This window comes from Drosophila suzukii, assembly GCF_043229965.1.
Source record: "Drosophila suzukii chromosome 2 unlocalized genomic scaffold, CBGP_Dsuzu_IsoJpt1.0 scf_2c, whole genome shotgun sequence".
In the NCBI taxonomy this organism is placed as follows: domain Eukaryota; kingdom Metazoa; phylum Arthropoda; class Insecta; order Diptera; family Drosophilidae; genus Drosophila; species Drosophila suzukii.
In genome coordinates, this window is record NW_027255896.1 from 11570402 (window position 1) to 11586387 (window position 15986).

Genomic DNA, 15986 nt, shown 5'->3' on the forward strand with positions numbered 1-15986 from the left:
TGCCAGTAAAAGTGACAAAATCTTCCGATTTGACCTGTGAGGAAAATTGTCACCGGACGACTACGAGAGACGATAATGGCAGGTATGTCGTATGTCTTCCGTTTCGTGATCCTGAAAACGTAAAATCCGCCCTCGGTCACTCCAGATCCTCCGCGTTGTCGCAGTTCCCAAGAACCGATCAATGCCTAAAGAGGGACAGTCAGCTGAAAAGCAAATAATACTCCGTGATTCAAGAGTATCTCGACCTCCATCACATGAAAGAAGTCCGTCCTACCCATAATTCGGCCAGTTTTTACCTTCCGCATCATGCCGTGCTCAAACCGGAAAGTACAACCACCAAGCTGCGTGTGGTTTTCAATGCCTCCAGCCCTTCAGAGAATGGAGTCAGTTTAAATGATATCCTTCATGCTGGCCCAGTCTTACAGTCCGATCTAACTATCCAGATCCTGAAGTGGCAATACTTCCGATACGTCTACAGTGCCGATATCGAGAAAATGTATCGACATATATGGGTAGATCCGAAGCATTCCCCGTTCCAGCGCATCTTATTCCGCAACAGCGAGGGGCACATTTGAGATTTTGAATTACAGACTGTAACTGTTGTAGTCAATTGCGCGCCATTCCTGGCGACTCGAGTCTTGCTACAGCTGGCAACTGACGTGCAGCTCAGCCATCCAAGAGCGAGCAGCGTCATTCCCAATAACATGTATGTGGACGATGTCCTTTCGGTAACTGAGGACGCTAAGCTCATGGTCCGCGAGCTACAAAGTGCTCTAGATTCCGCGGGCTTTCCATTGAGAAAATGGACCTCCAACCACAAAGAAATCTTAGCTCATATCCAAAGCGATCAACTTCTGACCACAGACTTCCTCGAGATCGACACTGAAAGTACAGCCAAAAACCTCGGCGTACGTTGGAAAGCGACGTCCGGTGAGTTTTTCTTCGTCCCACCAGATTTAAACGCCAGGTCCTTTTCCAAATTGCCAAGCTGTTTGACCCAGCAGGCTGGCTCGCTCCATTTCTTGTGTGTGCCAAATTTTTTATGGAAAAGCCATGGCTTCAGGATCTAGGCTGGGACGATAAACTTCCTACATCCGACTTGACGACTGAAAAGTTTCTTGCCGCTTTCGCTTGTTTCGTATCTAGAAGAGGGTGTCCTCGCCAAGTCCAGTCCGACAATGGAAAGACCTTCGTCGACGCTTCCACCGTGCTTTCCCAAGACTTCCTGCAAGCCGTTAAAGAGCCTGTGACCGATGCGTATAGTCATCAGCATCTCACCTGGCAATTCATTCCTCCTGGGGCACCCCATATGGGTGGCATAACGGAAGCTGGTGTCAAGAGCTTCAAGACCTTGTTTTACAAGTTCACAGCTACGCGGAAGTACACCTTTCAAGAGCTGTCCACCCTCCTAGCGAAAATCTAAGCTTGTTTAAACTTCAGACCTCTATTTCCTATGTCCGAGGGTCCAACTGATTTCTTAGCGTTGTAACTAGGGCTCTTTCTTGTCGGCAAACCTCTTCTGTCCATAGTGGAACCCGAAGTATAGGGCGAATCCAAGTACATTCTGAAACGGTGGCAGCCCTTAAAGTCTCTCCATCAACAATTCCGAACTCGATGGAAGGATGAGTACCTTAAGGAGCTCCACAAGCGCAACAAGTGGCATGTTCCCACAGAAAATCTGAAAAATCAGATACCCGTTACTCAGCTAAAGGGACCAAAGGGAAATGGAGATATGCAAGCAGCAAAGTGAGATTAAAATGCGCAACCTACTGACGGTAGACAGATTTAAGCGTTATGGGCGTTAGAGTGGGCGTGGCAAACTTTTTTTTTTGGGTCAATCGATAGGTATTGATGAGAACAATACATTTCAGTTAAAATTTTTATTCTAGCATCAAAACTGAAGGAGCCACAGTTTTTGGCGGTTTTTGGGCGTTAGAGTGGGCGTGGCACATTGCTGAAACAAACTTGCGCTGCATTAAAAGCTCAGGAATCTGCACGCCAAATCTCAATAGCCTAGCTCTTATAGATTCCGAGATCTCAGCGTTCATCCGGACGGACAAACAGACGGACAGACGACCGACGGACATGGCTAGATCGACTCGGCTTGTGATCCTGATCAAGAATATATATACTTTATGGGGTCGGAAACTCCTCCACCTACCTGTTACCTACTTTCCGACGAATATAGTATACCCTTTTACTCTACGAGTAACGGCTACAAAAACCTGCGGTGATTGTCCGATCATAACGAGTAATACCCTAAAGGTATCGCAAATGCTATAAGGATTGCAAACCAAGACTTGTAATTGGTTTGGAAGATAGACAAGTGAAAGTGTGAAAGTAAAAGTCATAAAAATTGTAGCTGTTGGGGGCATTTGGGATAAGTGCCCGGCTTCGAAGTCTTGTTGTGTTCTTACTGAAAATACGCGTCGAATGACACATAATTTGTTAAAATCCGAGTCTCCGTTCAACAGTCCCCACAGACTCGGGGAGTTTGTACAATAAAACAAGGAAGAACGCTATAGTCGAGTACCTCGACTATCAGATACCCGTTACTCAAAGGGAAATGGAGATATGCAAGCAGCAAAGCGAGATTAAAATGCGCCACCTACCGGCGGTAGACAGATTTAAGCGTTATGGGCGTTAGAGTGGGCGTGGCAAATTTGTTTTTGGATCAATCGATAGGTATTGACGACACCAAGACATTTCAGTTAAAATTTTTTATCTAGCATGCAAATTGTGGGCTTCACAGGTTTTCGCGGTTTGTGGGCGTTTAAGTGGGCGTGGCAAACTTTTTTTAAGTCAATCGATATGTATTGATGAGAACAATACATTTCAGTTAAAATTTTCTATCTAGCATCAAAACTTTAGGAGTTACAGTTTTGGGCGGTTTGTGGGCGTTGGAGTGGGCGTGGCAGTTTACTGAAACAAACTTGCGCTGCGTAAGAAGCTCAGGAATCTGTACGCCAAATCTCAATAGCCTAGCTCTCATAGTTTCCGAGATCTCAGCGTTCATCCGGACAGACAGACGGACAGACGGACATGGCTAGATCGACTCGGCTAGTGATCCTGATCAAGAATATATATATTTTATGGGGTCGGAAACGCTTCCTTCTGCCTGTTACATACTTTCCGACGAATCTAGTATACCCTTTTACTCTACGAGTAACGGGTATAAAAAGGTATCTTTTTATACCCATGCAGAGGGTATATTGATTTCAGTCAGAAGTTTGCAACGCAGTGAAGGAGACCCCATAAAGTATATATATTCTTGATCAGCATGACTAGACGAGTCGATCTAGCCATGTCCGTCTGTCCGTCTGTCCGTCCGTTTCTACGCAAACTAGTCTCTCAGTTTTAAAGCTATCGGGCTGAAACTTTCCCAAAAGTCTGATATCTTTTGCAGGTAGTATATAAGTCGGAACCAGCCAGATCGGACAACTATATATTATAGGTCCCATAGGAACAATAGGAAAAACAAATTTAAAAAAATTTTATCTTTGGTGTTTTTTAGCATATAACCTCCTTAGCTTGGAAATAACATTTTTTAATTAGTTTTGAATTACGAATTTAATTTTATAAGAATCGGAAGACTATATCATATAGCTGCCTGTAAGAGCTTGATCCAACATGCCACACTCTGTGAGGCTGAGTTTGAGTAATTCCGAGGTTTTTTTTTGTTGTTTATCACAGGTTATGTATGGTGAGAGATACGACACTGTGGTGCGTTTTGCCAATGGGTGTTGGCTGGTGAGTAAAATAAGTTTTTTTATATTTAGCTTGCAAGTTGCCATGGGCATACCGACATTCTCCTCTCCTGGGCGGAGAGGCTTGGTGGTGCCCTGCCTGGCTAACTCGTCTGCTATGCAGTTGCCTACGATGTCCCGGTGACCCGGAACCCATATTAGGCTGATAGTAAACTGATTTGCCATCTCGTGGAGAGATCTGCGAGAGTCTGCTATTTTACGGGAGTTAGTGTTTGTCGAGTACATCGATTTAATAGCCGCTTGGCTATCACTATATATGTTTAGGTGTCCTCTTTGGAGGCTTATGTTCCCTAAACATTTAGTGCTTCCTTTATAGCGTGGACCTCCGCTTGGAAGACGTTGCAGTGGTCCGGGAGCCTGAATGACTTCCTGATATTTAATTGGTTGGAGTAAACGCAGATTGCGTCCGTCGTGCCCGGTCGACCCTGCTCTTATTCATCTCTGTCTGGAATCAGGGCCTCAAAGGGTGTGTGACTATATTCAATGGATTTGCATAGATCCGTTATCTTCGGAATCGATTTATCATGCTGGAGAATTTTAGCATGGCCATAAAATGGGGCTTTCCACTGCCCGGTGTCCGTCAGTCGAATAGCTGCCGATTTGGCCCTTTCCATGCCTGCTAAGTCCAGGTTAGGGAGGTTCAAGATCGCATTCAGCTCTTCATTCGGGGTGGTTCGAAGGGCTCCACTAATACACAAAGCAGCTATTCGCTGTACTTTGTTTAGAGGAGTCAGTATGCATTGTTTGTGCAGAGCGGTTCACCACAGAGCCACTCCGTATAGTAGGATTGGCTTGACTACCGCTGTGTATATCTAGTTGACTATTATAGAGGACATGCCCCACCTTAGCCCAATTGGATTTTTACAGGAGTAAAGTGCAATGGTCGCTTTCCTGGTTCTCTCTTGGTTATTTAAGGCCCATTTTAGGCGCTTATCTAATACTAACCCCAAGTATCTGGCGTTGATTTTCAGTTTTTGAGGGATTTACCCCAAGTCAGTTCTCTATCGTCCATTGCAATAGTATTTTTAGTTTAGCTGTCATAAGATCGCAAAGTGTTTGTTGATATTTTCAATTAAAGATGATGGCGACATCGTCTGCGTATGCCACTACTTTACAGCCTCCTCCTTCCAGAATCCGCAGTAGTTTATTTACTGCGATATTCCACAGGAGGGGTGATAGTACACCTCCTTGTGGGGTGCCTCTGTTCACTAGTCTAGTCTGTGCTTGTGTTTAAAGAAACGGGAAATAAAAAAATTAAAGAAACCCCTTCCGAAACCCCTTTTTGGAGTCTACCAAAATAAATAATTTATCAGAAAATCAATTAGTGTGCAATCTGATTCCGATTCTGATGAGGACTTGTGGGGGGGAAGTTTGATTAATCTAGATGACTTTTAAAACCAAACTAATGTACGATTTTTGATTCACTTTTAAAGTAAATATGGAAAGGTAAATATTATTCGATGCCATTTAACGTTATGAATAATACTTAACAAGAAAGAACATCGAGAAAGATAGTCGAGTGCATTAAAATACCAGTTACTTAGCTAACTAATTTGAAAATAAATTAACCTACATTTTTACATTTTACACTTTTATCTACCGGCTGAGACTTATTGCTATATCCGGGCGTGGTGGTTTTAATCTTTTAAAATGTGAGCGCTGGCTCAGTCTGGCGCTGGACAGACTGGCAGATGGACAGACTGACAGACGGACATGGCTAGATCGACTTGGCTAGTGATCCTGATCAAGAACATATATACTTTATGGGGTCGGAAACTCTTCCATCTACCTGTTACATACTTTCCGACGAATATAGTATACCCTTTTACTCTACGAGTAACGGCTACAAAAACCTGCGGTGATTGTCCGAACATAACGAGTAATACCCCAAAGGTATCGCAAATGCTAAAAGGATTGCAAACCAAGACTTGTAATTGGTTTGGAAGATAGACAAGTGAAAGTGTGAAAGTAAAAGTCATAAAAATTGTAGCTGTTGGGGGCATTTGCAATAAGTGCCCGGCTTAGAAGTCTTGTTGTGTACTTAATGAAAATACGCGTCGAATGACACATAATTTGTTAAAATCCGAGTCTCCGTTCAACAGTCCCCACAGACTCGGGGAGTTTGTACAATAAAAAAAGGTATCTTTTTATACCCTTGCAGAGGGTATATTGATTTCAGTCAGAAGTTTGCAACGCAGTGAAGAAGACCCCATAGAGTATATATGTTCTTGATCAGCATGACTAGACGAGTCGATCTAGCCATGTCCGTCTGTCCGTCCGTTTCTACGCAAACTAGTCTCTCAGTTTTAAAGCTATCGGGCTGAAACTTTCCCAAAAGTCTTATATCTTTTGCAGGTAGTATAAGTCGGAACCAGCCGGATCGGACAACTATATCTTATAGCTCCCAAAGGAATAATAGGAATAACAAATTAAAAAAATTATATCTTTGGTGTTTTTTAGCATATAAGCTCCTAAGCTTGGAAATAACATTTTTTAATTAGTTTTGAAATTCGAATTTAATTTTATTAAATCGGAAGACTATATCATATAGCTGCCATAGGAACGGTCGTAAAATTGGTGGAAAAATAATATGAAACAAATTATAGCTTCGGTGTTTTTCAACATATAACCTCCAACGCTTGGAAATAACATTTTTTAATTAGTTCTGAATTTCGAATTTAATTTTATCAAAATCGGACGACTATATCATATAGCTGCCATAGGAACGATCGGAAAATTGGTAGGAAAATAATATGAAACAAATTATAGCTTCGGTGTTTTTTAACATATAACCTCCTACGCTTGGAAATAACATTTTTTAATTAGTTCTGAATTTCGAATTTAATTTTATCAAAATCGGACGACTATATCATATAGCTGCCATAGGAACGATCGGAAAATTGGTAGGAAAATAATATGAAACAAATTATAGCTTCGGTGTTTTTTGACATATTATCTTATACTATTGGGAATATAATTTTTTGTTTTTTTAAATTTAATAATTATAGCTGCAAGGGTATATAAGCTTCGGCTTGCCGAAGTTAACTTCCTTTCTTGTTTTTTATTAGTTTATCAGTTTTTCCTTAAACGTTGTTTTCAGGAACTGGAATCATTTCTATTGTGTTATTTCTATAACTTTTTGGAAAACCCGCTAATGATCCACTAAAGCTACAGACTTTTCCTTTATGTCGTTAATAATGTGTTTTAAAACACAAAAACGTCGTAATTTCTAAGAACCATAGTTTAAAAATGATGCCTAGAAGTTTTTTAATTTTTTTAATTTGTTTCAATTGTTTTAAAACGGCTCTTACTATTTATGTTGAAACTTTAATCTTCGAAGTCACGTTTAAAATGTATGACTCATCAAAAATTGCCACCTTTACCAGTTCAGAAGAACAAACGCTTCCTGAGCTTTGAAATTTGCTTGTGCGTCCAAACTATATTTAAGCAGGTAAAAACCTACAAGCAAGGAAAAACGGAATAGTCGAGTGCCACGAATATCAGATACCTTTAGTTGAGTAACGGGTATCTAATAGTCGATACACTGGACTATTCTTAATTTTACATCGTTAAGAGGTGTTTTCGCTTCATATTTAATTAGGGATACAAATACCTCTATCTTTACATTCCGAATCGATGCCAAAAAATATGATATTTTACTTATTTTGTAAGTTATGATCAACTTTTAACGTTTGGAACAAAACACAAAAATCAACACAAACCAAAATATATACTACAGTCTTACCAACAATTTTAAATTACAATTTTTTGGAAAATCAGTGCTTTCCAATTTTTAATGCGGCGTGGGCAGTGAATAAAGGCATGGTCCAATTCAAAAAACAAAACCGAAATTACACTTTTGTCTTAATAGCATATAGCAAATTCCAAATCGGTATATATTATTTATTTATCTATTTCTAACCACAATTTAATGGCTTGTTTTCCCTTATTAAGAGGGGTTTTTGATTGATATTTCATTAGACATAAGAACACCTCTATCTTTACATTCCGAATTGATGCAAAAAAATAATAGACAAATGGAATGGCCGCGCCATTTTAACCACAATTTAATTGCTGATTACTTAATTGCAAACTAAGGACACACAAACATACCTTGAGGCTAATGTTTCTCCTGGCAATGTTACGACAGGCGTACCTGTCCATAAGACGTCCATAGATGTAGTGTGTCCATTGCATAATGGAGTGTCAAGACATACATCAGCTAATTGACCCCGGCGGACGTGTTCTTCCTTAGCAGCTACATTGGAAAATATAACTCTATCAGGAGATACTCCTAAAAAAAATTAACTTTAAAGCTTTAATTATAATACAATAAATTTTTTTTTACCGAAGTCACTGACAGTTTTTTTAATATTTTGTTCCCCAACTGCTGGAAACCTTAGTAACCACAGAACTGACTTGGGCACATTTTTTAAAATTTCTACCCAAGATTCAAGGGTTTGTGGGTCGATTTTGTATAGCTGATTAAAATTGCAGTATACAATAGCGTCATCAGGTAACATATATTGACGTCGAGTGGTTATTACAATATTTTGTGGTACTTCTTCACCGGTAGCGGCCTTATTGTTAGTTTGAGTAGTGGCCAATCCGTTTTGAACTAAGACACCATTTAGGGAAGTTTGCACTTGTCCAGAAGCTATCATTGATACAATTTGTATCGTGTTTGGCAACTCCGCGACTTTATGAGTTATTTCGACTGGTTTTTGTGCGTTAACCACTTCTTTAATCTCTTTTACATCTGTATTTTCAACCAGAGGTGATAAATCTGTGGCATTTATAACTGTTACATTATCAACAACAGAATGTTGTTGCTTATCGCACACAATTATCCGTTCCTTTAAATGAGGAAACATTTGCTTATGATCACCAATAAAATATGTGTGCGGCATATAAGACAACTTTTCGCTGTATTGGTAGGCTAATTCCATTGGGCTTGTTACAGAATCCGTAATAATATAATCCATAAAGCTAGCTCCACTAGTACCTGGATACCCTAACCACATTACTTGAATTGGAGCAGGACGAAGAGCAAATATTTCATTTCTCGCTCCCTTTGTGTATCCATTCATATTTACTAAAATATTTATACCATCATTGAATATTTTATCTGCTGCTTTGCCATTACAAGGGATTTGTGAAAGATCCACAAAGTTTTCCGATTCCCTGCTGATTTTGTATCGAAAGGTTGTACCATCATCCGGACTTAACGCATAGCAAAAAATCTCTACTTTAGAACGATCATGAAGACCTGGAACAGATTGCATTAAATGTGAGGTAGGATGATTTCCAAAATCCGAGCTTAGATATCCTATACGTAGTCTTCCCTTGACTGGCAATTCCCTTAAAAAAGTATACGGTTTTTTATGAAGAACATGGACTTTTTCCAAACACAAATTAGCATGCCGCGCTGCAATTGCTTTTCGATAGTCATGTGTCAGAGGATAAAGCATTGAGTGGTGTGGATGAACAGACGGTAATCGATTTTTTTCAAGCTGCTCAGCAACTATACTAACCAACTTTTTCATTCGAACTTCATAGTCTGTCCAATCACAGACGATTTGAAGGCAATGAGCCAAATTACAGTATGCATCAGGAAAATCAGGTTTTAGCTTCAGGGCTGTTCGGTATGACAGGATTGCTTCGGGAATATTTCCGGAATCTTTGTGTATGCTTGCCAAATTACTGTGCGCATCAGCAAATGCTGGATTAATTTGAATAGCTCTGGTGTAGCATTGAAGTGCACCACTGACGTCTTGTAATTCTTTTAGAGTATTTCCCATATTTGAGTATGCATCTGCAAATGTGGGCTGAATTCTTATAGCTTCCTTATAATGCATTAATGCTTCCTTTAATTTACCCTGCTGCTGTAATACGGATGCCAAGTTTGAATGGGCCGCAGCAAAATCAGGGAACACCTCCAAAGCTTTTAAGTAAAGTCGAGTAGCTTCCTCAATGTAACCTTGTTCTCTTTTTATATTCGCTAAATTATTAAGGGAATCTGCATGATTTGAACACAGTCTTAATGCAGTGTTATAGCAGTCCTCAGCTTCTTTAACCTACAAAAAATATGAGTTAATGTAAGCCACAAATATATATATATATAACATACCTGCCCTTTCTCTTTAAGAGCGTTGGCAAGATTGCAGTAGGCATCGGGGAAATTTGGCTGCAGTTCTATTGCTCTCCTATATGTGTCGATAGCCAAATCAATAAGGCCTTGTTCATAGTAAACACATGCCAAATTTCCATGAACTACGGCATTATTCGGAGATAAGTTTAAAGCACGTAAATAGGCAGCCACGGCTCTAGAAATAATATATTGTTTTTATGAATTATTTCTTAAGAGTGTTGGATTTTATTTGTTTTGAATTCAAAACAAACAGTAAAACATTTTAAAGTACCGTTTCCATAATACCCTTAACTTAGGCAAAAATGGGAATGTATATTTGTCGTTGCTTGTATAATTCAGGTGATTTAAGTATTCTCGATCCTGGCAGCTTATTTGAACTATTGTATAAACCACCACGCATTGATACTCCATTGTCGTGTTTAACTTATTATCAATAGTTATAATTTAAATCAGTTGTCATATAAAATATCAAAAAAGTCAATACTTTTTTTTAATCGCAAAAAAATGTCACAAAAAACTTAAACAACGCGCGTGTAAAATTAGTTTTTCCTTAGCTCTCTCTTGTACATTGTACAATGTACACTCATCTTAAACTCACGTAGATATACAAACGATAGCCTTCAGTGACGTAAATAAACACAAATGCGTTCACACTGCCACTCAACTAAATAGGTTTTTAAAGTTTGTAATATCATAAGTATTTATAATTTTCGTTAAACAGAATTTCCCAGTCATCTCTTTAAAAAAACTAATGATAATTATTAAGTATTAAAAAATATGAAGACCTTGTCTTAATGATTTTTTTTTTCAATTTTCCTTAGGTCTCCGTGGGTTGTAAAATATTATAACCCGCTTCAGCACCGTGCCGAATAAATAAATTTAATATAGTGTTTTCATTTTCACAACAACATTTAGCACGTGCCTAAAGCTATGTGCATTGGAAGTCTATTTTAATGTTTTCCGGCTTAACTAGCGAATTTTTCAAAAGTGGTAGAATTAAATTACTTTATTTTAAATAGCTTAATATAATAAAAATAAAACGATATACAAAATAAATAAAACTCACAACCCCACATTTAGGTCTCAAATGAAAATGTCCCAGAAATCTTAAAAATTGTTTAGCTTTTGAATGGATGGTCAGATTGGGATGAGGTTGGTACCGTTCGACACGTATTTTAATAATGGAAAAACTAACACAACGTACTCAACATTCCATAGGGGGCGTAGGTGTCCACTAAGATTCTATATGTATCCCCGTGGCTCCAAACAGCTCAAAAAAAATGTTTAAGAATCAAAATAAAACAAAAACTTTCATAATTTTGAGAGAAAAAGTTTTTAAAAAATTTTTCGTTGAAAAGATGTACACCGTTGGTTTGATGAAGATATTTTGTTTGATGACGGCTTTATATTTCTCTAGTGATTTTAAAACCATTTTTAGATTAAAATGTAAAAATTTTAAAAAATGCAAGAAAATCAAAAAAAAACAAGAAAGGAAGTTAACTTCGGCAAGCCGAAGTTTGTATACCCTTGCTGTTATAATTATTAAATTTAAAAATACAAAAAATGATATTCCCAATAGTATAAGATAATATGTCAAAAAACACCGAAGCCATAATTTGTTTCATATAATTTTCCCAGCAATTTTCCGATCGCTCCTATGGCAGCTATATGATATAGTCGTCCGATTTTGATAAAACTAAATTCGAAATTCAGAACTAATTAAAAAATGTTATTTCCAAGCGTAGGAGGCTATGTGCTAAAAAACATCGAAGCTATATTTTGTTTCATATTATTTTCCCACCAATTTTCCGATCGTTCCTATGGCAGCTATATGATATAGTAGTCCGATTTTGATAAAATTTAATTCGAAATTCAAAACTAATTAAAAAATGTTATTTCTAAGCTTAGGAGGTTATATGTTAAAAAACACCAAAGATATACTTTCCTTAAATATTTTTTTTCCGATAATTCCTATGGGTGCTATAAGATATAGTTGTCCGACCCGGCTGGTTCCGACTTATGTACTACCTGCAAAATAAATAAGACTTTTGGAAAAGTTTCAGCCCGATAGCCTTAAAACTGAGAGACTAGTTAGCGCAGAAACGGACGGACAGACAGACAGGCGGACATGGCTAGATCGACTCGTCTAGTCATGCTGATCAAGGATATATATACTTTATGGGGTCGGAAACGTCTCCTTCACTGCGTTGCAAACGTCTGACTGAAATCAATATACCCTCTGCAAGGGTATAAAAAGGCTGCACTTATGCGACACGCCGAATTCATGCATTATCAGCTGTTAGAGATGCCAGACGGGCAAAAATAAGTCCAAGATTATAAACTTCTTTGCTATTAGCATATTATAAAAGGCAATAGTTAAAATAAAATACCAAAACAAATATATACTGCCACTTATGCGTCATCAGAGCAATCTTTTCTCAGACTATACGATTTTCAATTACTGCGAACAGGACAGAGATATGTTCGATCTACTGAGCAATCAATGAGCAAACTTGACAAAACCGATAGACGCTTCTGGTGTTTTTATGGTACTCACAAATTTCTGGAGAATTTAATACTTGGGGCGACAAAAAATACAATTTTGCTCAATCATTAGAATAACAACGGGATCGAGTATAAAAACTAATTGTATGCTTTTTGCATGATTTTTTGAGCTTCTTGCACTTAAGTGCTGCAAACAAATAAAAACAACCGAAGTAATATTTTAGCCTTTTGGCGATCAAAAAATAATGCTGCTACTTATAAATAACGACAAAACTATATGATTGCATTCAGAAATACAACTCAAAGAGCTTCTGAAGAAATTACTGCCGGAGGTTATACAATTAAAAACAATTACAAGCTTTGTTTAGCAACAAAATATTTTGAAATCGTATTAAAAGTGTCTGATCTTACTGCAAACACACGCTATTGACTTAACTGTCGACAATTGTAAGGGGTAGTGGGGTAAGGATAGTTAGAAAAGTTTGGACAAAGCATCCATAAATAAAAAGTTATCACCATTAAAATGGTATTATTGAAAAGCCTATTCTTTTAGCTATAACTTTTTTAAAAGTAATTGCAAATCATCGAAAAATGTTGCAAAATGTAAAAATACATTTTTAACTGACCTTGCCCCAGTACTGGGGTAAATTTACTTCCGCCGTAAATGGGATATGGTTAAAAGATTGATTTTTTTTAACCTTTCTTCATTATATAAAAATGGTACTATAGCTTTTTGTCGCGTAGGACCCCATTTATATCAATTTAATTTTTTCTAGAATTTTTTTAAGAAGGAAGAGGACTAACCACAAACAAGAAAGGAAGTTAACTTTGGCAAGCCGAAGTTTGTATACCCTTGAAGTTATAAGAAAACTTTACTGTTAGCAACACAAAATTAAATTCTTAAGGATTTTTGTTGGCTTCAGTAATATTTGTGTAAAATTATATTCGTAATGCTAAAAAGTTAAAATATTCTATATCCCAGCAAAGCAACATTTTTTTTTTAAATAATTATTTCATTATTTCTCTTACCGTTTCTTTAACAGCTATATGTTAGAGTCGTCCGATTTTTATTAAATATAATTAGAAATTCTTAGAAAAAAAACACAAAGTGTTATTTCCAATAGTATAAGATAATATATCAAAAAACACCGAGGCTATAATTTGTTTCATATTATTTTCCCACCACCATTCCTATGGCAGCTATATGATACAGTCGTCCGATTTTGACAAAATTAAATTCGAAATTCAGAACTAATTAAAAAATGTTATTTCCAAGCTAGAAGGTTATATGTTAAAAAGCACCAAAGCTATAATTTGTTTTATATTATTTTTCCACCATTTTTTTGATCGATCCTATGGCAGCTATATGATATACTCGTTCGATTTTTATAAAATTTAATTCGAAGTTTAGAACTAATTAAAAAATGTTATTTCCAAGCGTAGGAGTTGATATGTTAAAAAACACCAAAGAAATAATAAATAAAATACAAGAAATGATATTCCCATAGTATAAGATATGTCAAAAAACACCGAAGCCACAATTTGTTTCATATAATTTTCCTACCAATTTTCCGATCGTTCCTATGGCAGCTATATGATATAGTCGTCCGATATCGATAAAATTAAATACGAAATTCAGAACTAATTAAAAAGTGTTATTTCCAAGCGTAGGAGGTTATATGCTAAAAAAAACACCGAAGCTATAATTTGTTTCATATTATTTGCCCATCAATTATCCGATCGTTCCTATGGCAGCTATATGATGCAAGGGTATAAAAATCTTAAATCGAAATATTTAAATGTATATGCTAATGCAAACATTCGTTCGGCAGTTCACCTTGCAACTTTTACACTCACACATGCAAGTTATCCAACCCGTAAAACGGTTCCACTTATGGAATTTATAAACAAATTTTTTAATTCAATCTCAGCTATGTTATCCCTACCTTCAGCGACATTGCCTTTGACTTTGTTTAAGATTTTGCCTTTGCCATCTACTTCGAGGGCCGCGCTTGACCGTCCTGCTAAGATAAACAAACCAATCGTAAAGTAAACACAAGCTTCCGTTCGAAGCCCAAACTTTTCCGTTCAAAGCCCTCAGTATTGCGTTCTAAGTTCAGAACATATTGCGTTCCGATTTTCAATCAAATTGCATCGGTCAGCATAATTTCATTTCACAACGAGATGCGACAGTTTCAGCATAAGCTTTTATTTTAAACAAAAATTAAAGTTCTGGAAGCTTAAGAAAAGGAAAACTTCTGGCCGAGGTTCATTGGATAATTTTTTAGAATTAAGAGCCACTCCAATTTTATCCGACACCGCGATCGGTTCACAATTTTTAAAAAGTGTCTTGAATTAATTGTGTTTAAGAATAAAGGTTTATCACCCGAGTTTTAAAAATAAAAAATACATTTTTTTAATTAATCTACTATCGACGAATTTAATTTGCATAAATACATTTATTTTGGGCGCAACAAACTTTATTTAGGACGATCGATAGTTATTGACGAAACCAATACATTTGAGTTGAATTCTTATTCTAGCATCAAAACTGTAGAACCCACAGTTTTGTGTGGTTTGAGGCCTAATATACTTGCGCTGTTCCAGAACCTCAATAATCTGCGTGTCAAATCCCAACTTTCTAGCCTTTATAGTTTCCGAGAACTCAGACTGTGTTATAGGGTCGGAAATGCTTTTTTCTACCAGTTACATACTTGCCGACAAATCTAGTATACCCTTTTACTCTATAAGTAACGGGTATAACCAGTAGAACGGGAGACCGAAGAAGTCAAAATCTAACACGCAAACAAAGATTTCCGCACACAAATGCCTAGTACATGAAACAGGCGATCTCAAACAAACCCCCAAAAAGGAGGGAGGCAGCACAAGAAGGGGGTGGCACCACAACCAGCTCGCGAAACTAAAACGGGACCTGAAGCACCAAAACCAGCTCTAAAAGTCGTGGTAGTACCTAAAGCCGAGCCGAGGACCGGGCGGGACATGCTTAAAGACACCCAAAAGGAACAAACCCCGATGGTCGCTCTCTGAGTCCAGCAGCGACGACGACGTTCTTACCCTCCAAGAGGAAAATTGAAAAGGAAGGACGAGCTAAAACTGCGATAGAAGCCGGGTAGTTGGAACACACGCAGGGTGATACAGGATCAGGCAGGTCCAGATCGTACGCAGTGTAGTCAGCCAGACATCCCAGACGGAATTGCGCGACTCCGAAAAGGGGGTGTGTGACGAACAAGTCGCTACAATGTTAAATCCCGCTAAACAAATTAATTGAAAAACAAGGGAGAACGCTATAGTCGAGTACCTCGACTATCAGATACCCGTTACTCAGCTTAAGGGACCAAAGGGAAATGGAGATATGCAAGCAGCAAAGCGAGATTTAAATGCGCCACCTCCCGGCGGAAGACAGATTTAAGCGTTGTGGCGTTAGGGTAGGCGTGAAAAATTCATTATTCAATAGAATAAGTTAGCCGCGCACTTTGCTCTCTCTGAGCGCCGGCAATGCTTTTTTCTTTGCCGCTAAGTTCGGCCGGCAACTATTTACATAC

General features: G+C 37.8%; 1 protein-coding gene across 9 annotated transcripts in view; it reads right to left on the reverse strand.

Annotated features, from left to right (window-relative positions):
* The window catches only part of sxc (O-linked N-acetylglucosamine (GlcNAc) transferase sxc), a 247116-nt gene that overhangs the window by 43412 nt on the left and 187718 nt on the right, over positions 1–15986 (reverse strand). For 5 of the 9 annotated variants that reach the window (XM_065868419.2, XM_017089042.4, XM_065868420.2 and 2 more), the window contains 3 exons: positions 9898–10093; positions 8116–9844; positions 7881–8061 (listed from right to left, as the gene is read on the reverse strand). The exons of 2 other annotated variants lie outside the window; for them this stretch is intronic. In XM_065868419.2, coding sequence (XP_065724491.1) covers positions 7881–8061; positions 8116–9844; positions 9898–10093 — 2106 coding nt within the window. Of the gene's footprint in view, positions 1–7880; positions 8062–8115; positions 9845–9897; positions 10094–10189; positions 10345–11927; positions 11947–15986 lie in introns of those variants that run through there. 2 more of the 9 variants (XM_065868422.2, XM_070998735.1) reach the window with 2 other exon arrangements.